This window comes from Cornus florida, unplaced genomic scaffold (assembly GCF_030987335.1).
Source record: "Cornus florida cultivar Cherokee Brave unplaced genomic scaffold, ASM3098733v1 CherokeeBrave_3.0.0_Hap2_Chr06, whole genome shotgun sequence".
NCBI classification, from domain to species: Eukaryota; Viridiplantae; Streptophyta; class Magnoliopsida; order Cornales; family Cornaceae; genus Cornus; species Cornus florida.
In genome coordinates this window covers 45,545,482-45,570,847 of record NW_026775576.1, presented here as the reverse complement: position 1 = coordinate 45,570,847, position 25,366 = coordinate 45,545,482, and the positions used below count along the sequence as shown (strand labels likewise).

The 25,366-nt window shown below is 39.4% G+C and overlaps 1 protein-coding gene across 1 annotated transcript; it reads right to left on the bottom strand.

Annotated features, from left to right (window-relative positions):
* Positions 1-8,081: 8,081 nt before the first annotated feature.
* LOC132314016 (uncharacterized) lies at positions 8,082-9,304 on the bottom strand. The gene is made up of 2 exons (XM_059812940.1): positions 8,454-9,304; positions 8,082-8,277 (listed from the first exon to the last, which is right to left on the bottom strand). The coding sequence occupies exons 1-2, from the start codon at positions 9,302-9,304 to the stop codon at positions 8,082-8,084; spliced, it is 1,047 nt and encodes a 348-aa protein (XP_059668923.1).
* Between the last annotated feature and the right edge of the window lie 16,062 nt (positions 9,305-25,366).

Below are 25,366 nucleotides of genomic sequence, written 5' to 3'. Positions count from 1 at the left end.
ACAAAGCCACCGCCTTTATCCTTCTTTTGATTCTTGTCCTTCTTCTTGTCCTTGAACCTGAAGGACTGGCCTTTGTCTTTCTTCCCCTCCTTGGACTTCTTCTTGTCTTGTGTAGTAGACCTAGTCATCTTGAAATCTACAAGACAATCTGCCGCTGTCATGGCAGTAGGAAGGTCCCTCACACCTTGCCTACGGAGTTCTACCTGAACCCATGGTTGCAATCCGGACATGAAATTGAACAGCTTGTCCTCCTCTGACATATTTCGAATGTCCAGCATCAAGGAACTAAAGTCCTTCACATAGTCACGAACGGTACTTGTGTGCTTCAATTTCTTCAGAGATTCCCTTGCAATCCATGCAGTGTTCTAAGGCAAGAACTGGTCCTTCAATTCCTTCTTAAGGGTCTCCAAACTTCAATCCGAGGCCTACCCGCAGAAGCATCGTCCTCTGTCCATGTGCGCCACCATAGTTTTGCATCACCAGACAGATACATGCTTGTAATGGTCACCTTCTCGCCATCGGGGATCCGAGCAGCCTTGAAGTACTGCTCCATGTCCCATAGGAAATTTTCCAACTCTTTGGCATTTCGGGTACCACTGAAAGACTTGGGATCCGGCACCTTGATCTTCTGTGAAAGAGGATCACCACCGTCTCTGGAACTCCCATGAATGGCCCTCTTCACCAAGGACACTTCATCTTCAAGGTCTTTCAGGTTCTTCTTGAAGACGTCAGTCAGCGACTCAATATCTTCAGAGATACGGGTCAATTGCTCTTTAGTGGCCTGCATGAAGTTACCAAACCCATCAGGATCAGTCTTCAAGATCTCCATTTCAGAAGCCAAGTTTTCAATTCGAACAACAAGGCTCTCTGCACCATCTTTTACCTCTGTTTCTGTAGGAAAACCCACGAACTCTTCCAAACGGGAAACTCTCTCACGAGTATTACCTCCAGCCATCGTAGAACGGGGCTCTGATACCAATTGTTACGGGGCTAAATTACACCACGAATTTTTGCCTCTGTAAAGGCACTTGGGGCCACCAAGTCTCAGCCAACACAACAACACAATACACACAGTATAGAAATGTAAAGAAGGCACACACAGTTTATAGGGACAAGCCCCAACCTTTGCTCATATTAAACATATTACAAAGGAACATGAGTTTGTACAAGGAACAACCAAGGCTCACACCATCTTCTCTCTATTACCTCTACAAAGCCCACCTTAGCATTATATGGGCCACTCTCAAAATCGCCCATAACTGCCCACTAAGATGATGGATGACACCCCCATCCACCTAGGGTCGTGCTGGCACCCTTTAAATGTGCCAGCACTATAATGCAGTTGACAAGCCCAATTGCTAGACTTGTTGGCATGTTCTGCTCATGCCACATAACCACAAGAAGTTACATTCTGTATAGTGGAGGAAACCACCCTTAACCGCCTGTGTGTTGGTCCTCTCAGAATTGTGCCACATGTTTGGGAGGTTACTCAACACTCTCCCACTTCCCATGATGAGTGGGAAGTGCTAGTAACTTCCCCCAACCGATCGAGCCCACTAAGCCACCACCTCTTGTAACCGCAAGCCATGACTTTATGTTGTCCATGCTCTAGCCACATCTGAGTCAACCTTGTGAACCTAGCCCAAGCCAAGTCCACCAATCTGCACCCACATATATATGTCTCTGAGTGCACGGCATGCCAAGCCATGCCCGCCTGTACGCACGCTCGGGTGCACACCAAAGTGCACGCCGGCGCACACACTAGTGCCCTTCTTCGCGCGCCATGTTTGAACCCTCATGCGCCCGTGGCTGTACGCCCGCCTGGACGCCCATGCGCACGCCGAGCTAGACGATCGCGCACACTAGGTTGGACGCCTGCCGGCGCGCCCACCTGCACGTCCGCACGCGCGCCGCTGCACACCAGCGCGCGTGTCGGTGCCCACTTGTTTGCCCTTCAATATCTTGTTCCCCATTTGTGCAACCACCTTGGAGTGGTGTAACACGTGCCCATGCATGTTGGCTAAGCCCTCTAAGCAAGCCATGCCATAGCCCAACTGATGTGCTCAACAGACCCCCCTAGTATAGTCTTAAGGAAATCCAGCATTTTGACAGGAGTAAACATCACACATGCTTGAGGAGTCATAATGGCCTTTCAGGCCTTTCCTGACATCCAAATTGAGTGTCGTCTGCGCCAACCAGCTTCTATGGACTCAAGGTACCTCCCATAAAGATCTCGAGTCAAAACTCCAAGTTTCACTTTTCGCCATATTTACGAAAGTGCCACTGGGCACCCCCAGTGCACGCCGAGCATCCTTTTAAGCATCTTGTGTGCACGCTGAGCATCTTGTGCACGCTGACAACCCCCTGAGCAATCCTCATAGCTGTCTAACCAAAGCCAAAGTATTCCCAAGACATGGCATGGCCTTGAAATGCCCATGTCTTCCCTTGGACAACCGTCAAGGGGCTAACACCGTGGCATTTGGAGTTGTGTGATTTTGTTGCCGAGTAGTTCTATCTTTTTAGGGTTCACTCTTGATGTAACATATTAATTCAAGGAGATTAACTTGATTAAATCATGAGTTGAGCTTGGTTATTTTAGTTAATAAAATAGATTTCTAATCTAATCCAAAAAAAAAAAAAAAATGAGGAAAAAGAGAAAAAAATGGGCTTGTACGGATTATAATATTATTTGGGCCAATGAAAGATATGGGTTAACCTCTTCCAAATAACATTTTAAATATAATTAATTTTAGGGTTATTTTTTATTGTTGCATAAGTGCCCAGCGGAAGGAGGACAGAGGCGCTGCTGAGAGTGAAGCACCAAGTTTGCTTCTTTCTAATCGATGAGCAATGCAACATTTTTTTATTTTATTTTATTTTTTATTATTATTTTTTTTATGTACAAAATGGGCAATTATTTTTTTATTGTGCAATAAACACCCATACATTTTTCAACTGTACAAAATAAAGACTTTTGAAGAAATTGAAAAATAAATTGACTAATGTACCTTTCGAATAAAATAAAATAAAATAAAAATAATATATATTTGCATGCAGTACTCAATATATTAAGACTAACCACCGTTGCCGAACTATCCAAGGTACCCTATATACATGGTTGCCCTGAGACTCTCAAAATTTTGAGAAGCCCTGGGTGAATTCTCACATTTGAGGCCCTTTACACAAGGTTTCACCAAAATAAATAAATAAATAAATAAAGGAGGACGATGAGTATATAAAATATATTCACACAATGTTTTCAATTTATACAAGTAATACATTCAACCAAAATTTAACACACAACAATATAATTGTGTTTATCATCAATAAATAATTGTGTGCATGTACTGTGTGCATAAGACAACTAACTAATAACTATTAATTTATCACCACTAACAAATAATTGTGCGCGAATACAGTTTGTATATGACAACCAACCAATAATAATAAATTTAGTACTACCAATAAATAATTGTGTGTATTTGCTGTGTACATATTCAATATTATTAGAAAAAATAAATCTAATAGTGTAAGTTAGAAGACGGAAAAAAAAAAAAAAAAAATCAAGAATAATTTGATGGATCGAGAAAGTGTACCACAACTTTGATTTTCAAATTTCGACAATACCGGCTACTTCCTATTTGTCTTCATGCAAGAAGATTAATTTGTTATTAATCATACTCAAAGACATATTTCACAATATTCTATGAAATATATTATAAGTACTTATCAAGAAAGTAAAAAAAAGAAACACCATGTCGTGGCATAATATATATTGAGTATAATTTTTCCATCTCTCATTTTTTTATGGGGTTAACGGTTGTGCTCCGATGGTGTTAGTAATCTATGTTGACTATTTTTGGTGTGCCATTGGTTTTTCTTTTTTCTTTTTTTACTTTTTCTTTCCATCTAATTCAATTAATTTTTTTTTTTTTAATGGCTAATTCAATTAATTGTTTCTTTGGTTGTTAGTCTAATTATTATTTATTTATTTAATTGAATAACAAAGTAGTATATGCCAAATTTATATAATCTAATAACTACATTTGTTTTAATTAATATGTATTAGATTTCTTATTAGTAATTAGTGTCACAGGTGACAAAAAATAAAAAAATAAAAAAATAAAAAATAAAAAAGAAGAAAATATTTAGTGTCACACTGTCACATTAACTTTACATACTACTATCCTGCTTTTTCTTTTTCAATTATTACTGCATGTCGCCGGCGAGGATGTCACCCTCAACCGCAGGTAGCAATGGCGAAAGAAACAGAGAGTTATATACGATAAATCCAAAGGCCAAACAAAAGAGATGGATAGAGACGGAATTTTTTTTTTCCTTGCCTACCTCATCAGTGAGGGCATTTTGGAATTTTTATTAAAAATTTGGTCAAAATTGATGTAAAGGGGGAAATTCGCCCAAACGATTAATAATATAGGGTTTTATATGCATTTAATTTTTAATAGGGCTGTTTATTGTACATTTTATTTTGTATAGTAAGAGAATTTTTTTGCCCTTAACCCTTAATTTTAAGTAAACGAGCTTCACAAGCCGAACTTAACATTGCTCAAACTTTACTAAGCGAGCCCGAAAAATGAGCTCAAGTTCGGCTTGTTTAATTAACGAATGATCTCGAGCCGAGCCCCGAGCTCTTGAGTTTCAAATGATTAAAATTCTCTTAGTGTACTAAGAACGTTTGAGATAACATTATCCGAACTTATTGTGTAATGCTATAGAGTGATTCTTATTGCCCCAAGTGCACATGACGCCCCACTGTACCGGAGAGAATTTTCTTCCCCCAATTTTTTTTTATTATTTATTTATTTATTTTAAGTAATTGCACGGCGCTTGTGGAACAAGAAAACTGCACATGCCCGATAATATATGTAAGTATATATGGAGTGCCCAGAACACCATTGTTGAAAAAACATAGTGATTAAACTCATTTGCCATGGCATGTAAGCATTGGAAGCGCACAATTATTTATTTATTTACTTATTTTTCTCAAAGGAGGCAATTCGCCCAAAAGGTTAACATTACAGGGTTTTATATGTATTTAATTTTTAATAGGGGTGTTTATTGTACATTTTTTGTATAGTAAATGGTTTTTTTTGTACTTAACTCTTAATTTTAAATAAACGAGCTTGTTCACGAGCTTCACGAGCCGAACTTAATATTGCTCAACGTATTTAGTTAACAAATGATCCCGAGCTGAGTCTCGAGCTGTTCGTGAACAGCTCGATTGGTTTATTTGCAGTCTTAATTGAGCTTCAAATGATTAAAATTCTCTTAGTGTACTTGTCGTCGGAGTACACTAAAAACGTGTGAGATCATATTATAAGTACCTTGCTGTTGGAGTACACTAAAAACGTATGAGATCACATTATTAGTACTTATTGTGTAATGCACTATAGAGTGATTCTTACTATCTCCGAGTGCACATCACATGACGCTCTACCGCTCTCGAGAGAATTTTCTTCCCCCAAATTTTTTTTTTTTTTTTTTAAGTAATTGCACGGTACTTATGGAACAAGAAAATTGCACATGCCTGATAATGTAGTATATATGGAGTGCCCAGACCACCATTGTTGAAAAAAAAAAAAAAAAAATAGTGATTAAACTCATTTGCCATGGCATGTAAGCATTGGAAGCTCACAATTATTTATTTAAGTAGTATTTATTTTTCCCAAAAGTTCAAGCACACTAACACTCTCACTCACAATTTTGTCCTAGATGGGCTCAAACACTCTTAATTTAGAAGGAAAAAAGATCAACACCATTTAACCTATTACTCATTGTCATTGGAAGAGCACATTTTTGTTTCTAAATAAATGATAAATTATGCAATGATTACAAAAAGAAGGCAAATTCATTTCCAGTTTGTAGCCTGCTCTCTTAGGCTGCTCCTTTCCTTTGGTGTCTGCCATTTGGTTCTTGTTAGTTTGTTTACCTTGAAGTGTTGGTTTAGCATTTGCTTTCTATATCTGCTAATTTGTATTTCTGTTATTAGGGTCTTTTCGTTCATCATCTTTTGGTTTAGCGTCTCTTTGTTCCTAGGCTCTTTGATTCACATAATCTTTGGAGTTTATTTCTATTTCTTGGTCATCCCGTAGTTCTCTTTCCTCGTCTTCTTTTTCTGTTTTGTGTTTTGTTGCATCCTTATGGAAAAGTCAGTTATACAACAGCTTGAAACTTATGCATGTAATGGGTGATTTCAATGAAATTTTGCATCAATGAAAGAAGAGAGCGGAAGGTTGAAACCTATGGGAGTGTAGCCCTCTCGTCAAACCATGCATGCCTGAGGAATTTCTGAAGAATGGTGGACACTAGATCATGGATTTAGGTTTTCAAGTTTCAAGGTTATCCTTTCACTTGAGATAATGGTAGAGGAGGATTGCTTGATAGTGTATGTTTTGCTCATATTTCAGCAGCAGACTCTCATCATTTAGTTTCCTTCTACTCAATACAAATCCTACCCTCTTTAAAAAAAGGAATCAGTTCTTTAGAAAAACAGGAAGCATCTGTGTGATCCCTGGAGTGAGGAAGAACTCTTCTGAAGACAGAAATCTAGAGTTGATTGATTAAAGTTGGGAGATAAAAATTCGCAATTTTCTACTTGATTGGTAGGTTTGATGAGTCCATGACAGCATCCATTACTAACAACCATGTGTGTGACAGTAGAAATACAAGAATAAATCAGGTCATGAATAACATAGTGGTTTTTAGCCGAATTCAAGTACTTCTCTGGGGGCAAAGTCTATGTTCACAACTGGGGATTAATATGGAACATATGAAAGAAAGCTATAATCTTGGACTTCCGGCTATAATTGAAAGGTTAAAGAGGGAGAACAACTTTCAATGTGAAGAAGTTGAGTGATAGACTACCAAGGGTTGAAGAAGAAGTTCTCTCGGAAAATAAGTGCAAATAAAATCTATTTTTTTTGGCAATTCCTACCCATGCTATGTCGGTTTTTAAGCTAACAAAGAGAGTGTGGAGCCATTCTCTATATATATCAAATTGGTGTGTGATTTTTGGTGGGGTGGAAATGAGGTTAAGAAAAGTTTACGCTGGACCAAATGGGATGTGTTGTGCTCTTCAAAGGACCGTGGGCAAGGGTTTAGAAATTTTGAGGCGTTTAATCTACCTCTCTTGGCAGAACAGAGTTGGAAGTTGCATGCTGGGTTATGAGCTGTTGAAAAACAAATACTTTCCAAACAGCTCTTTCCTCGTGTTGGATTGGGCCGTGCCATCTCATCTGAAAAACCAATTGGTGTCCAATGAGGGTAAGACAGGTAAGACACATTTTATGGCATTCGATCCAAGCCCACCAGTGTAAGGAACGGCATTGTGTGCTACCTTGCCAACACCTTGAAGCTTCTCCAAGATGCCGAGCTTTGTGGGCGTGGTCTAGTTTATTGGCCGCAAGGGAGGTGGTTGCTAAAGGGTTGGGTTGGAGAGTTTTTGACGGAAGGAATAATTCACATTTGGAATGATTCATGGCTTAATGTTGGTGTTAGACGCAAAGTCATTACTCCATTCAACCCAAATTTACAGCTTTCAGTCTGACCAACTGCCAGAAAGGAGTGGCCCAATTAGTGTTACTCATGTCAATTAACATGGATAATACACTTCAAATGATAATTCAACAGCTCATAAACAGACAATTAAAGTTGAAAGGACAGTGATTGGGGAATATATCAAACACTAATGATAGAATCATACAATAAAGAGAGAGAGATTATATATAAAGGTTCTAATATGATTATATGAATGACAAGCATATAGATTGAATGACAAGCATATAGATTAAATGACTTACACACATTCTCACAAGCACATTCAAATTATTACTGATGATCTAGATGAAACAACGAGATTGATTTATTGCAACAAAGGAATAGGCACACACACATAGTTCAAGGTCAACATATATAAATACCTACTTGTTATGATAATAAGAAAGGACAGTGTATACGGAAGACAAAAGTGTGATGAGATTCAGGATAATGACAGCAGCTACTGCCATTTTTGTCGTTACATTAGCAAAAGCTAGTCGCCAAGGTGAGCAAAAACCCATCACCTATCTCCATATATCCTTGTAAAGAAGGTCTTGATTTCTTGCAATGCTTTCATTGCTGGTAATATTCTTGAAGAGTTCTAACACTGCTTCATCCGAATCCAAATGGTTGCGTATGACTCCAGCTTCTTCCAGCAATTTAACATCTTCGGCAGAGGCCATGAGGATACTCATGGCAAGAGCATGCGATGTGAAGTACCTGTCAATACCGGGACAAGTATACTCTAAAGCAATGATGTTTCGCAAGAATGTTTCAGTGAATTCATTGATAGAGAAACGTGGGATTCATTGTTTGTGCTTTTCCACAAACAAAAGCAGCGACGAGGAGTAGTAAATTTCAGATCGAACAGGCCTACTTTATTACGTGTCAAAAACTTGACTCCTATACTATGGAGTTTTGTTGCACTGTATTTGAATCTAGGCTTTTCCATGTGTCTGTAAAATATCGGTGGCTTCTGTAAAGGAGATTGGTGGGAAATGTGTAAAAAATAGAGTATGTGAAAAGGGGAATTGTTTTCCAGGTTTTCTATTTCAACACCAATATTTTCTAGTCCCATCATATCTCCAAAGAATGAAAGAACACATCTACGGAGGGAGACTGGGCGGCGCCCTGCAGTAGTACTATCCGGGATTCGTTCCACTGTCAGCCTGAACAATTCTTCAAGAACGACGAAGGGGATCTGGTTCTCGAGCAATAGCAGGTCACGTCTGACCTGATGGTACTTCAAATGGTTCTGCAAAATTGGGTCAGACATCTCTACGTATTTCCTGTAAAGAAGTTCAATAATGAAGCAACCATCAATCACCATGAACTCTACATAATCCCAGTCACCATACCTACTGCAAAAATGAAGTTTGGAATAGCATTCCTTAACAAGGGAATTCAACTTTAACATAGCTTCCGTACATTCTCTTAGTGTTGCCCCAAATGTTCCATTTCGCTCAAGAAGCTCACACATATACCTCTTTTTCACCGCCACCATCTCGTTTAGATCTGCTCCTCTCCACCATCTCCTGTAAAAAGGCCCAATAGATACGCAGCTTGGAGTATAGGCGTCTCTGTTTTGTTCAAGAAGCACATCGGGGACCTCATACAGGCCATGGACCCTTGGCGCTGGCACTTCGCCAGCCACGAGAGACTGTGTGTTGCATGATCTGTTTTCATCTATCTCTCTCTGAAGAAACTCCAAAATCCTCTCAAGCTCTGAATGTTCTTCATTGGCCATTTCTGATTTATTATAATTTAGCTAGCTTTATGTTTGTCAGGACTTGTGGGTTGGTTGGTTTGAGCAAGCCAAGACAGACCTGTCCTGGATGGATCTAAAGGGCTTATTTGTATATGTTTTTATCTACTGCCATATATATGTATGTATATGTTCTGTAGCCGAATTTTACTTTGCGTAGCTGAATGGAGAATTAATTCTTTACTTCTTTTAGCTTTCAATTTTCTCATGCTTCTCTGATTGGGAATTCTACTTTGCGTGAATGCTGACATTCATTTTCTTTCTTTTTGGCAAGGAATTGAACTCCCACACATACAAATATATACGTACATGTATTTTCTTTCTATTCGTTTATTTTTTTAAAAAATACAAATAAAAAAAGTTAGAAACTTAGGAAAAAAAAAAAAGCACTGCACTGGATCTAATCTTTTTTTTAGAGTGAAGAAAAAACAAACAACTGGTGGGTTTCCTCTTAGATTCCATCACTTATTTAATAATAATAATAAATCTCAATTTGATTGGTAATTATTGGTAATTGTTTAGATGATTAATTGAAATATTTATTTTATTGTAATATTTTTTTAAGGAGGTTAGATTTATGGTATGTGGATTTTGAATATATATATATATATATATATATATATATATATATATTATTTCATAACCGTATTTATGTCTATATCTTATATTTTTTCAAAATTTACTAAGTCGCCGCATTCATGCCGTGTTGCAGTCGTGTGCGTGCTTCATGCCTTCAAAATAATCTGTCTTAAACTCTCGGCTTCACTCTCACATTTATTGTCAGTGTTTCTTCTTCATAGATTCAAAAGACTAAAATGCCCATTTTAATTATAGTTATTGACTATGATTTTTTTTTATAGAAAAAGTTAAACTGCCCCTCAATTTTTTATTTTTTAATTTTTTTTTTTGTTCATGATTCTTAGATGTGGTTTGCAAATGAAATAAATTGTAACAAGTTCAATACACCTCTTGCTTGAAAAAAATTCTGATTTAGTGAGAAAATTTTGTGTCTTGTTATAACATGCTCTATTTATTCATATATATATATATATATATATCATAGTTTGTTGAACCGGTCAATTCATATAAAAAATTTAGAGTTCCGACACCGAGTCACCCTGATGTGAATAAAAATTCACCGGCCAATTTTCTGCAGATTAGGCCTGTTTTTGAAAACTGGACCGATACTCCATCAAAATCAATTATTATTATGGTGAATGACGATTTCAATTTTTTTGGAGGAATTTTTCACAAGGGAAAACGAATTGCGGACACATGGAACAACATGATGGGAAAAGGAGGAAAATTTCTGCTATCATAGAGGGAAGAAGGGAGGAAAGAAAAAATAAAAAATAAAAAATTAGAGAACTAGGGTTTCTAAAAGGAGAAGATGATGAAGACAAATCAAACACACCTCTCTTTACAATTTTGACTCATAAGATAATTTGCCTTAATTTCAAGTTGGAATGCAAATCCGAGTGTTACAAATAAAATAGAACAATATTTTATGCTCCCTTCTAAATCCTTCTCTATTTTTTTTTTTTTCCTTTTTTACGCCCCTGCAAAAATACCACAGTACTAATAATAAAATTCTAATTATTTAAAAAAAAAAAAATCAAATTTACCAATCCTTTTAACTTTAAAAAAAAAAAAAATTAAAAACAGCCATAAATTTTATTATTTTAAATATATTTACCAATGTATTTAAAATTTCACAACACTAAGCATTTTTAATGGCGGCGGCGACAACTTAGAATTCATTGATAAAATTATCTTTATTTTTCTAAAAAAAAAAAAAACACTTAGAATCTGAAGATGCAAGAAATTCATTTCTATTTTCTCTCTCTAGAATTCTTACACTTCAACAGAATGAATCTCTCTCCCCGTTACTTCTCATATTTATAGGTATTTACAAACATTAATGGGTTGCTAGATCTGGGCCCGTTCCTCTGTGGGCTTTGGTCATCTTCGATGGGCTATTCGCGTTCGGCCCATATGGCAGTATTTCTTTATGGGCTAGACCCAGCTGTTCCGACCGGATGCCATGTTCGCGGGTTATATCCGGCCCATATCACTTCTGGCCATATCCGTTGAAGGTCACTCTGGCGAGGCTATATCAGGAGAACAAAGATAAGTTTCATCCACCACTGCCAATTAGGCAACCCCTCGAACAGAGGGATCAGACTAAACATTGTGCTTTCCATTCCGATTTCGGTCATCAGACTAACGAATGCAGGAATTTGAGAAGGCAAGTGGAGATGTTGATAGCTAGAGGGGAGTTCGCGAGTTATGTCCAAGGCTCGGCGATAGAGCAGAACCGACCGATGGAGCAAGTAAAAAGAAATCAGAAGCAAAGCTCCCACAATTCACAGCCAGTTCGTATAATCAATGTTATTCACGGTCGACCCGAGCCTAGCAAAGACTCAGATGAGCTACTCCGAACGCGCCTACGGCAGGTGCAGATGAAGAAAAGGGTCAACAGTGTGAATACTCTGCACCAACAGATCACATTGATACAGATAAAGTTCGACAGGACAGACCTGCTGCGTGTTCAAATCCCCCATGAAGATCCATTGGTAGTCAGCTTGACAGTGGCAAACTGCTTGGTGCGCAGAGTTCTGATCGATCCCGGAAGTAGTGCGAATGTCATGCCAAGGGACACATTTGATCGGCTCGAGATTAAGCCAGAGAGGCTCAAGCCCACTGGAAATCCCCTGTTAGGATTTGATGGTAAGAGGGTGGAGCCCATCGGTATGGTGGAAGTAGAAGTTCAAGCTACAGAACGAGCTCTTATGGAAACTTTTGTGGTTGTGGAGATTCACCCCTAGTACAATCTCCTGATGGGAAGAGGATGGATTCACAGAGTCCAAGGTGTGCCCTCAACTCTGCATCAGGTCATGAGGTGCCTCGGACCCGATGGAAATAAGGTGATAGACATTCACGGGGATCAGGTTGCAGCCAAAGAGTGTTATTCCGTCACACTAAAATATGCTGGGAAAGGGAAGGCGCCCATCCGTTCGGCGAGCCCAAGATAGTAATTACAGGAACCTCGACCCAAGCAGAATAGGGTGGAGGAGCCAGTTGACTTGACCGAAGAACCCCTTCTGGATGTGCAGATCGATCAGTCCAAGCCAGAGCAAACTACCAGAGTAGGAGTAAGACTGACCAGGGAAGAACAGCAGGAGCTAATTGACTTCTTGTCTCACAATGCCGATGTATTTGCATGGAGTCACCTAGACATGCCTGGAAGTAATCCCTCTGTATCCTATCATTCCTTGAATGTCAATCCCAATTTCAAACCAGTAAAGCAGAAGCAACGAAGGTTTGCTCCAGAACGTAACCAGATCATAGCCGAGGAGGTTAATAGGCTGCTCGATGCGGGATTCATCAGAGAAGTGCACTATCCTGATTGGTTGTCCAACGTGGTTGTCGTGCAGAAGAAGAATGGGAAATGGCGAGTATGCATTGATTTCACCAATTTGAACAAAACCTGTCCAAAGGATAGCTTCCCGCTGCCTAAGATTGATCAAATGGTGGATGCCACCACCGGGTATGAGCGTTTAACCTTTCTAGACGCTTATTCAGGTTATAATCAGATCCCTATGGACCCGGCAGATGAAGAAAAAACTTCTTTTGTTACCGAGCGAGGGACATAATGTTACAAAGTTATGCCTTTCGGACTGAAAAACGCGGGAGCAACTTATCAAAGGCTTGCTAGCAAAATTTTCAAGGATCAAATAGGGAAGATTGTGGAAGCCTATATTGATGATATGGTGGTAAAGAGTAGGAAGAAGGATGATCATCTGAAACATCTGCAAGATGTATTTGATGTGCTGAGGCGATATGGGATGAGGCTCAATCCAACCAAGTGCTCATTCGGTGTGAGTTCCGGTCAATTTTTGGGACACGTGGTCAATCGCAGAGGCATCGAAGCTAGCCCTGCTCAAGCAGAGGCTTTGATTAAGAATGCCGAGCCAAAGACGATCAAAGAAGTACAAGCCCTCACAGGTTGAATAGCTGTATTAAGTCGATTCATTTCTAAGTTGTCAGACCGCAGCAAGCCGTTCTTTGACACGATCCGGAGTCATGGAAGACAGGTCTGGGGGGATGAGCAACGACAAGCATTAACCCATTTGAAGGAATATATGCAGAATCCACCAGTCCTGTCAGCCCCGGATCTAGAAGAGAAATTATATCTATATCTTGGAGTATCTAGTGTTGCGACAAGTGCCGTTCTGATTCGTTGCAAGGAAGGGGTGCAACACCCGGTGTTTTATGTCAGTAAGACAATGAGCGAGGCAGAACGAAGGTACTCGAAGGCTGAACGGGTGATACTTTCACTCGTAAACGCAAAAAGAAAGTTGAGGCATTATTTCGAATCCCACCCTATAGCTGTCCTAACAACTTTTCCAATCAGAGTGCTTATGCACAAGCCAGAACTCTCGGGCAGAATGACAAAATGGGCCATAGAGTTAAGCTCATTTGACATAACGTATGAGCCAATAACGGCTGTCAAAGGACAAGCGGTAGCCGATTTCCTGCTAGAATGTGACTCTGAGGATACGGAAGAAGACCTTAGATGCGGCTCTTGGAAACTTTATGTAGATGGCTCCTCTAATCAGATGGGGGCAGGAATTGGGGTTAAACTGCAAACCCCAGAGGGTACTTCTTTGAGTTAAGCACTCAGACTTGAGTTCCGAGCCACCAATAATGAAGCGGAATACGAGGCGTTGCTGAATGGGTTAAAGTTGGCCAGAGAGCTACAGGTCAGAAGTTTGACTGTTTATAGTGACTCATAATTGATTGTTCGGCAGGTAAATGGTGAGTACGCGACCAAGGATGACACGATGGAGGCATATCGTTCTGCCGTTCTGCATAAAGCCAAGGACTTTGCAAAGATTGAATTCATACAGTTACCGAGAGAACATAACGCAGATGCAGATCGGTTAGCATGTAGTGCTTCGAGCTCTGGCGAGACATTGGCGAGAGTGATTCCAATAGGAATACTGACCTAGCCATCTATTTTTGAAGAACCTTTAGACTCTGAACCTTGGCAAGTCAATGTCATACCGTATGAACCGAGTTGGATTGACCCCATCATCACTTATATTCGAGATGGCGTTCTGCCTATGCAAAGGAATGAAGCTAGGAAAATCAAAAAGAATGCTACAAAGTACGCCATAGTGCATAACCAGCTGTACAGAAGATCCTACTCTGGCCCATACTTGAAGTGTGTCACCCTCACAGAGGCTTGGCAGGTGTTACGAGCTATTCATGAAGGCGTATGTGGAAATCATTCTGGGGGAAGATCGTTAGCGCACAAAGCAATGACACAAGGGTATTTCTGGCCGAACATGTCAAGAGATGCGGAGGAGTTCTCTTGAAGGTGCGATAAATGCCAACGGTATGGACCATTGATCCACCAACCACCTGAGGAATTACACGTAATGGCCTCACCATGGCCTTTCGCACAATGGGGGATGGATGTGGTCGGTTCTCTACCAACTGCGAGAGCTCAGAACAAGTATGTGCTACTGGCTACGGATTACTTTACTAAGTGGGTGGAAGCAGAACCATATCTGAGTGTGACTCAGACTCATGTGAGACGATTTATCTGGAGCCATATTATCTGCCGTTTCGGCATTCCAAGGTCAATAGTCATGGATAATGGCACGAACCTCGACAGCAAGCAAGTAAGAGAGCTGCTAGAGGAGTATGGAATTAATCAAAAGTTGGCTGCAGTAAGTCATCCCCAGGCCAATAGACAAGCAGAAATTACAAACAGAACAATTTTCGCCTGCATTAAGAAGAAGCTGGAGGACCATAAAGGGAAGTGGTTGGATGAACTCCCGAACGTCCTATGGGCTTACAGAACCACCCCAAGGCGGCCGACTGGGGAGAGCCCGTTTGCAATGGCGTATGGTACCGAGGCGGTTATACCGGTTGAGCACTTGGTCCCAACTATCAGAAGCTTAACATGGAGTCAAAGTCAGAACGACAGAATGTTAAGATTGAACCTCGATATGATAGACGAAAAGAGGGACACTGCAGCAATAAGGCTTGCATCATACCAGCAAGTATTAGCGAATAGTCACAACAAAAGAGTGAAACACAGAGATTTTGCCCCTAGCGATCTGGTTCTGAAAAGAAAGGTGGGGATAGTCAAAAAAATGATGCCACCCTGGGAAGGCCCATACAGAATTGCAGAAGTCATAGGGAAGGGGGCGTATACATTAGAAACCATGGCAAGAAGGTTGGTCAACAAGCCCTGGAATGCTACGTCTCTGAAGAGGTACTATCAATAAAAGCTAAGTTTCAATTTTATCGGATGTTGTTTGTTTTCAATCAAGTACGTATAAGCGTGCAAATTCCTGAGATTTATAAAAATAGCTTTCCTTTTCAAGGGGTTAAAAAAAAATGGATGAAAAAATGAATGAATGAAGAGCCAAGTGGCAAGTGGCATTCTAGCCGAGCGCCAGGCACTTAAGCAAGACAAGTGGCAGCTGGCACCATGAGCCGAACGCCAAACACTTGCTAAAAGTAAAAAAGCCAAGTGGTAAGTGGCATTCTAGCCGAGCGCCAGGCACTTAAGTAAGACAAGTGGCAGTTGGCACCATGAGCCGAACGCCAAACACTTGCTAAAAATAAAAGAGCCAAGTGGCAAGTGGCATTCTAGCCGAGCGCCAGGCACTTAAGCAAGACAAGTGGCAGCTGGCACCATGAGCCGAACGCCAAACACTTACTAAAAATAAAAAAGCCAAGTGGCAAGTGGCATTCTAGCCGAGCGCCAGGCACTTAAGTAAGACAAGTGGCAGCTGGCACCATAAGCCGAACGCCAAACACTTGCTAAAAGTAAAAAAGCCAAGTGGCAAGTGGCATTCTAGCCGAGCGCCAGGCACTTAAGCAAGACAAGTGGCAGCTGGCACCATGAGCCGAACGCCAAACACTTGCTAAAACTAAAAGAGCCAAGTGGCAAGTGGCATTCTAGCCGAGCGTCAGGCACTTAAGCAAGACAAGTGGCAGCTGGCACCATGAGCCGAACGCCAAACACTTACTAAAAATAAAAAAAAAAGCCAAGTGACAAGTGGCATTCTAGCCGAGTCCCAGGCATTTAAGCAAGACAAGTGGCAGCTGGCACCATGAGCCGAACGCCAAACACTTGCTAAAAGTAAAAAAGCCAAGTGGCAAGTGGCATTCTAGCCAAGCGCCAGGCACTTAAGCAAGACAAGTGGCAGCTGGCACCATGAGCCGAACGCCAAACACTTGCTAAAAATAAAAGAGCCAAGTGGCAAGTGGCATTCTAGCCGAGCGCCAGGCACTTAAGCAAGACAAGTGGCAGCTGGCACCATGAGCCGAACGCCAAACACTTGCTAAAAATAAAAAAGCCAAGTGGCAAGTGGCATTCTAGCCGAGCGCCAGGCACTTAAGTAAGACAAGTGGCAGCTAGCACAATGAGCCGAACGCCAAACACTTGCTAGAAATAAAAAAGCCAAGTGGCAAGTGGCATTCTAGCCGAGCGCCAGGCACTTAAGCAAGACAAGTGGCAGCTGGCACCATGAGCCGAACGCCAAACACTTGCTAAAAGTAAAAAAGCCAAGTGGCATTCTAGTCGAGCGCCAGGCACTTAAGCAAGATAAGTTGCAGCTGGCACCATGAGCCGAACGCCAAACACTTGCTAAAAATAAAAAAGCCAAGTGGCGTGTGGCATTCAGGCCGAGCGCCAGGCACTCACTCACACGGCAAAGTCAACATGAAAAAGTATTGAAAGTGGGTTTGAACAGAGCATAGTACAAAAAGTCTTATCGTCTCATTCATAATAAGCTTCGAGGTTACAAAAAGTGAAGCATTCAAATCACATGACTACAAAAGAGTATGAAATTGAGGGATCTGAAGAGCCCTAGCTAGCTGCCTCAGTACCGTCAGCTTCCTGGTTGTGCTGACTCGCCTCCTCGTTCCCATTAGCCATCTCACCCTCACGAGGTGGGGAATCGAGATGAATAACAGAGTCGTTCTGCTGGGGCCCAACATCAGCAGTGACTATGGGAGATACCATAGTTGACGAAGGAAGAGCGATTAGAGGCTGAACGGTAGAAGGAGTTGTAGTGATCCTGGAGGAAGCAATCTCCTGACACTCATCAAATATGTGCTCGGCTGCGGTGGATTCTGGGTCAACATAGACCCCCAGAGGGTCAATCCCTAGATCCTTATCAATTTCATCCGGAGTTTAACTGGTCTGGCCCTCAGCCAGAACTCAGTCGGAAAAACCATCTCGGAATCCCTGAGCATATCTAAGAGCTCCAACTCTTGAAAACCGAGCATGAAGAGCCAACATGCCACCATTCACTCTGCTAATGGTGTCAATCAGAGCGTTGCGCTCGTCCAGAGCTCTTTTCTCAAATGCCATCCGAGCAGACTGCTCGTCAGCCAAAAGGCGCTGGAGCTCTGCCTTTTCATCTCTGACTGAATCGCGCTCAGTTTGCCAGACACTCTTCTCAAGCTGAAGGGCATCTTTTTCATCCTGAAGAGAGTCGGTTACCTTCTTCAGAGCATCTCTCTCTTTTTCAGCTTTTTCAAGCCGAGCCAATATTTCGGTGTTCTTATTGGCAAGAATATTGTTTTCCTTATTAGCCACATCCAGGCTATCAGAGAATTTACGGGCCCTGGCGTTCCCCATTTCCACCTGTTTCTGCATAGCCATCATACCGAACAAAGTCTGCATAGATATGCATGAATACTGGTTAAACCGATCGCCTGGTCGGACGAAAGCAAGAGCAAATATTATGAGAAGATTCATGAGTTAGAAAATAAAAGTCACCTCCATGGCAGATTGGGGAAAGCGGCTGAACACATCCTTTTGTGACAGACCCTTCGCTGCCTCAAAGTCTTTTGGAGTCCACATGCTCCTATAGTACGCCATGGCGGTCTGGCCATCCTTGATCATGGTCTCGTTCGGCTTCACGAACGTCCCATCCGTTCGGGTGTATCGAGGAGCCCATGGTGGTAAAACAGGAGTAGAAGCAGAGGCAGAAGCTGAAGCTGAAGTAGAGGTAGCAGCTGCAACAGGCCCGGAGGGGGCAGGAGCTCTGACTGGGCGATGCAAGAGAGCGCTCGACCCAGAAACTCGGGTCCTCCTTGTAAGAGATTCCTCCTCGAGGTTGACTCCACCGTCAGGATGAGGTCTTTTGCCTCGCTCTTTGTCCCGAACACCCCCAGCAGCAGCAGGGGTAGTAGTGATCTGTGGAGATGTGCTCGGGTTGGTAGCAGGGGTGCTAACAACAGGATCAATAACCACCACACTCGGGATAGTGTCAGAGATGGTGGCTGAAGAAGAGGCTGATGCGGGAGAGGAGGTTGCTCCAGCAGCAGTAGTGGCTGGGGGAGGATTTTTCCTCCTACCAAAGGAAGGAATCTGAAGCCTGCTCATTGTATAGCCGAGGGATGAGAGCGCTAGAAGGTTGTCTGAAGTGAGGAGGTCTGAGCAAGAAGGAATATCGTTCAGAACGTATTTCTTCAAGTAATTACTCCTATTCCTGCAAGCACTGTAGCTCAAGTCATCACAAGGTATGCCTAAGGAGCGACATAAGAAAGTACAAAAGCGAGGAACACATGTTTCGCAAGGACAATCATTTTTATGAGATTTGAATTTCTTATACGAGGAGACAGAACAGACGCCAAAGGCGCTCGTGATTGGGTAATCCTCTGCAGCCGGCGAAGACCAGGCCCCACTAACACCCACAATGTTATCCCTCCAACCCTTTTCAGATTTGATTGTATCCATACATATGGACATCTTGTCGATCGGGTAAAAGTGGTAGAATGACTCTTCAGTTCAGATCTTACTGACCTTATAACAAAGAAGAAGATCTATGAGGTCAAGATCCAGACCTCTGTCACGAATCAGTAGTAACATAAGGGATATGATTCTAAGGAAATTTGGGTTTACCTGTAGAGGGGATATCCCCAGTCTATTGAAAACATAGTTAAAAAAGGGATGCAGAGGGAACCTAACGACATTCAGTTGAAGGTTAGTAAATAAAACCTCGCCAGGAAGAAGGCCGGCACCGGTCATAATATTAACATCCCTAGGGCAAACCCTAACTTGGATTTCGTTAGGAAGTCTAAGTCTCATACAGAACATCTAGATCTACAACCATGGTGAAAGCGAATGAAGGATCCAAAAGTGTAAAAGAAGTCTACCGAAAGTAAAAAGGAACAAGACTAACCTCTGGGGTAGAAAGCAGCAAAGAACGCTGCAAGATCGCTGGAAGAGTGACTCTTGAAGAATTTCACCGGATGAAACTTAGCACGGTTCTAAAAAGACAAGCGAGAGATTTGACTGATGATGGAGAGAGATGGAGATGGTAAAAAGGCATGAAGTGACATTCTAGAGCCTTATAAAGACGAAGTGGACCCGAGGGCCGAAGCGTCAGGGAGGCGAGAAGTTTATCGAATCTCGGAACATTGATTCCGGATCCAACCGTCCATTCCCCCATAAGAGTGTCTTGAGGCGTCAACGTCATGATGAGACGCCTTTGATAATTACCCCCTTATTAAATAGGGAGTAATTATGGGGGCAATTGAGGAGGCCAAAAGTGATATGGGCCAGATATGACCCGCGAACATGGCATCCGGTCCGAGTAGCTTGGTCCAGCCCATAAAGAAATACTGCCATATGGGCCGAACGCGAATAGCCCATCAAAGATGACCAAAGCCCACAAAGGAACGGGCCCAGATCTAGCAACCCATTAATGTTTGTAAATACCTATAAATATGAGAAGTAATGGGGAGAGAGATTCATTCTGTTGAAGTGTAAGAATTCTAGAGAGAGAAAATAGAAATGAATTCTTTGCATCTTCAGAATCCATTGATAATTTATTAATTATGCTAAATGATTTTAAAAATATATATTAAAATTCATCAAAATTCATGACCTGGATTTGCATTGTTATCCTGCATCTCCTCATTTGTTAAAATTGTGTATTTTTATTTTTTTATATACATTTTCATTTTTTTTATCACTTACAATTATTCATTTTTTGGTAAAGTACATCCACACCCCCCTTAGATTTGGCAAAAGGGCATTCAAAAGAAACTTACCTGTTTTTTAGACAAAGATACCCCTTGAAGTTTCAAAAATGGACAAAGGCACCCCTTTACATGAAAAATTGACCAAATTACCCTTTGACAGTTTATGAGACTTTTTTAACTTTACAATTTAATAAATTGGATCAATCTACTCTCATGAACAATTTATACATAAAAATAAAATAAAATAAAATAAAAAAGTTAAAAAAAAAAAAAACCACCTTCTTCCCCCACTCTCTCGGTGTTGTATGTTTTACTAGACTAGAGATTTTATTCGTGATTAGCGAATGTAAATGATTTGTCTCATCCCCTTTTGCAGAGACCAGTGAGCAAGCAAACTATAACTTTTTTTTTCCCCCTTTTTTTACTGGGGATAGAAAAAAAAAATTGATATGTGAAAGTTAATTCTATGTAACTTTTGGATGTGGATCAAAGCATCAAAATCATAAGCATGAGGAAAAATTTATAATTTTAATCATGAGAAAGCATTGGAGATAAGGAGAGATATAGCATTTTCTTTTACGATTGGAAATGTATAATATTTGATATATAATTTAAGATGCATAAAGTTATACTGGTACCATATTTTTTATTTTTAAGGAAAATAGATTGGTTTAATTTTTTTAGATGAAAGAATTAAGTATCTTAATTTAAAAATAAAAAAGATAAAGAAAAGAAGTAATAACAAAATAAAATTTATTTGAAATATATGTATAGGATCCAAAAATCATTTAAGACGTCTACATTTTTAAGAAGTTGGGACATAAGTAAATAAAAAAAAATAAAAAGATAAAAAAAAAAAAAGAAAAGAAGTGCTATGTTCGCTTCTTTTTTTTTTTTTTTTTTTTAATTTTTATGCATAAATTGTTCATGAGGGTAGATTGGTTTAATTTATTAAATTGTAAAGTTAAAAAAGTCTCATAAACGGTCAAAGGGTAATTTGGTCAATTTTTCATGTAAAGAGGTGTCTTTGTCCATTTTTGAACATTCAAGGGGTGTCTTTATCCAAAAAATAAGTAAGTTTGTTCGTTTGCCAAACTTCAGGGAGTGTGGCTGTACTTTACCCTTAATTTTAATTATTAACACGTAAATTTTTTTTTTATTTTTTAACAAATTAGCATGTAAATTAACCGTCATTATATTTAGCATATCAAGGGACGAATGACAACAGTTATAGCATGACATTTAGCCTACCAAGAAGGCAAACTATTCATTTGGTAATTTCATGGGTTAAAATACATAATGTTCTCTGCATTTGATCTAACAAAATGGATTGTAATATATTATCACGTTTAGGTTCAAATTTTCGGAGGGGCAAAATGGGTGCTTTTGTTTTTATTTTTTTAATTTTTTTTTTGCGATTAAAATGAATATATATATATATATATATATATATATATGTTTTGGGGTTGAACCACTGTCTACGCTGACTTATCAACTTTTCCCAATAGCAATTAAGATAAACCAATTTTTTACTCTTCACACGTATACACAACCCTTCCCAGATGGAAGTGAGCTAATTCATCATATGGCTAATTCAATGCCGAGGAAATCCCAGCAGATACAGAATACTTAGGGTCCGTTTGGCATGTACTTTATTTTTAGTATTTTGTTTCTGGCTAAAACAGAAACAGTATTTTTGTTGTAGGAGTGTTTTAAAAAAAATTCAGAAGCACGTTTGGAAACTATATTTTGCGGTAGAAATACTAGAAACAAAAACATGCAAAATATGTTTGGTTGCTCTAACTATTACAATGTCACATTTTATGAAATAATAAATTTATATCATTAAATTTTATAATTTATTTACAATTTTATTATCCTGTTTACAAGTTATTTGCAAGTCCAGCAAGGAGATCCAGTCATTATCTTCACAAATATTTATAACTAAAATTCATAAAATAAAATAAAAATTATATAAAAAAGATAATAAATTAAAACAGATTTAGTAAAAAAAAATATATATATTTCGATAGATTAATTGATTTAGCCAAAAAAATATTAAAACAAGAATTACATACCTTGATTTCAAATAGATTTAGCCAAAAAAATATATATATATTATTTCGATAGACTAATTGATTTAGCCAAAATAAATAAATAAATAAAACATGAATTACAGACCTTGATTTCAAATTGATTTAGCCAAAAAAAAAACTTATTTCGATAGATTAATTGATTTAGCCAAAAAAAAAATTAAAACAAGAATTACAGACCTTGATTTCAAATAGAAAAAAAAAAATTAAAACAATCTGAAATGATACGCCAATATGGGTTTTGAAAGTTGAGAGACAGCAGGTGATGAACGCTGAAAAGTGCGTATTTAAACTTTTTAAGCTTAGGAATTCTAGTACTTTTATCTATCTTACTTTACCATTTTAGATTGATTTCGTATTATTTCCATTTTCAGGCACTTATCCCGAAAATAAGCTAACTCAGCCAAATAAGAGCTTAATTGAAGCAATTCTGGGATTAAAAAAAAGAAAAAAGCAAAGTGGAGAAAGAAAAAAGCAAATGAAGCCAAAGGTGGGAAGCAACAAAGTTCGATCGATCCAACTTCAAGGTTCGATCGATCGAACACTGATCGATCTCAGCACTTCAAGATAGATCCAAGCCTTGGCCCAAAAGCAAAAAGTCCAAAGTTCAATCGATCCAACACCACCCTTCGATCGATCGAACACTTTTGTCCTTATTCAAATGATTGATCATATCCACAGCTGTACCACCTACTAACCACTTTTGTCTTTTTCCCAAAAATATATCGGATTTGTCTTTTCCAAAAAAGCTTAACCAGTTGGATCGATCCAGCCTAAGTTCGATGGATCTCAGCTAGTTCGATCGATCCAAGTCCAAGGTTCGATCGATCGAACTTCCTCCAGTGCGAAAAAGTTAAATTTTCAGCTTGTGCAATCCGTCCTCTATCCAATCATTAAAGAATATTCTTTGCACGACCCCAGCTCATTTTGTGTGTCACTTAACCTACCTATAAAATGAATATGATGCACTTTTTGAGAGATATACAATTCTAAGGTTTATTCTCTTGGAGAGTAAGTTTAAAGGAGGATGAGGCTATAGACACCATTGGAGACTCTTCATCAACCAAGGAGCAAATCTCTTCCATGGAGTTAGCCCTTGAGGGTTGGAGCAACATTACCATAAGTGGCTAGACATCCTCTTGAGGCTAGAGTTAGCCCCAAGCATGCTTTCTATATCTTAATCTTGTGTATTATTGAGGGATTAGTGTTGTAATACATGTTTTGACACTTTTATATATATAGATCTTATTTATTCAATGATTTATGTGGTTTAATGCTTGCAATTGATCATTTCATTCTATCCATATGTCTATGTATGCTAGAATAGATGTTTATATGTTTGCCTCTATTTCTTATGTTATTGATGCATGTCTATGTATATTAATGTTATAGATTTAGAGATTGTCAAAACATTGTACTTAAAAGAATGCTCTTGCGATTTTCTAGATGGTCCATGCTCATTTCTTGATGGATTATGCCTCTCCTTTAGCTTAATTAGTTTTATTTCATATCATTAGCTTAATTGTAATGTAGTGGTAGCATAGTTGTTAGATGAGAGGACAATCCATGTTAGTTGTTTGATGTTCCATACTTTTGAATGCAAGTAGCATATGTCTCTAATCTTGTGGTGTATTTGGCTTGTGAGCTTAATGAAAAGATTAATGATTTGTTAGATATGTTGTGCTTTTCACATGCTATCTAGACAATATATACTTAATTGCTAGATATATTGTGCTTTTCACATGTTGATTAGACAATGTATGCTTAATTGGTCACCCTTGCTAATTGAATCAACCAAACACACTCACACACCAATATTGCAACACACATTACCCTCATTAGTCACTAGTTAGAGGTGTAGAAAAGCATTGCTTGGTGGTGACCTCTAAACCCCAACATCTCTCTCTTTCTTACTTACTCTTTATTGCATTCAATTATTTAGTTTAATTTGCTCTCTAGTTTAATCAACCAACCAACCATTTGTTTGATCATTCGACCTACTAACCCTAATTGCGATTCCACAACCAAGTACGACTCCAATCCGTTAGGACGATCCCTACTCACCCTTACTATATTTTTAGTGAAGGTAGTAGTGGCTTTTATAAATATAAAACTCTTGGCCCTCGCCTTAATGCACACTCTTAAGTTTATGGTAGGACGACGACTATAGTTTTTGGCGCCGTTGCCGGGGATTAGGCAATGTCGTATTTGTGGAATTCATTAGGAATTAGCACTCTTTTGATTGTGTCTTTATTTTGTTTTTATTTTTCTTTAGATTACTTATTATGTTTGTTCATCTTTGACAAGGAACATTGAGCTAGGAGGCAAGTAAAGGAGCCATCAAGTAAAAGAGCTAAGCAAGCAAGGAAAAGTGCTAAAAATTTTAAAAATTTGCTAAGCTAAGCTTTAAATTTGGAGTTGAAGTACTAAAGGACCTTTGTGAGACTTTCTTACTCAATCCCTTAGTTAAATCGTCAGCTCGCATGGAGGCTAGTTTTTAATTTCTTAGATAAATCGTGAGCCCACGTGGAGGCAATTTACTTTTCTTTGCATTGTTATCAAAGTATGGGAGTATGAGAACATTTTATGTGGAGGAAGTTTATTCATTGTTGATTTGTTGCGAAGGAGGAGTGCTTGCTTGTTTTGTTGTGATTTGTGTGTCACTTGTAATCTTGTATAGACCTTGTCATATCATACATTCTAGGCATTCACATGGAAAATCTAGAGGGTAATCTTGGCTACTTAGGCCCACGCTTCATGCAAAACCTACCTCTTAATCAACATGACCCAGGAGTTCAAGCTCCAATTCCTCCAATGGTCCTTCGTAATCATTATAATCTTCATGCATACCATGCACCTACTTGCATTGTGTTGCCTAATTTTGAAGCTAATCAATATGAAATCAAGCCCGAGACCATTCAAA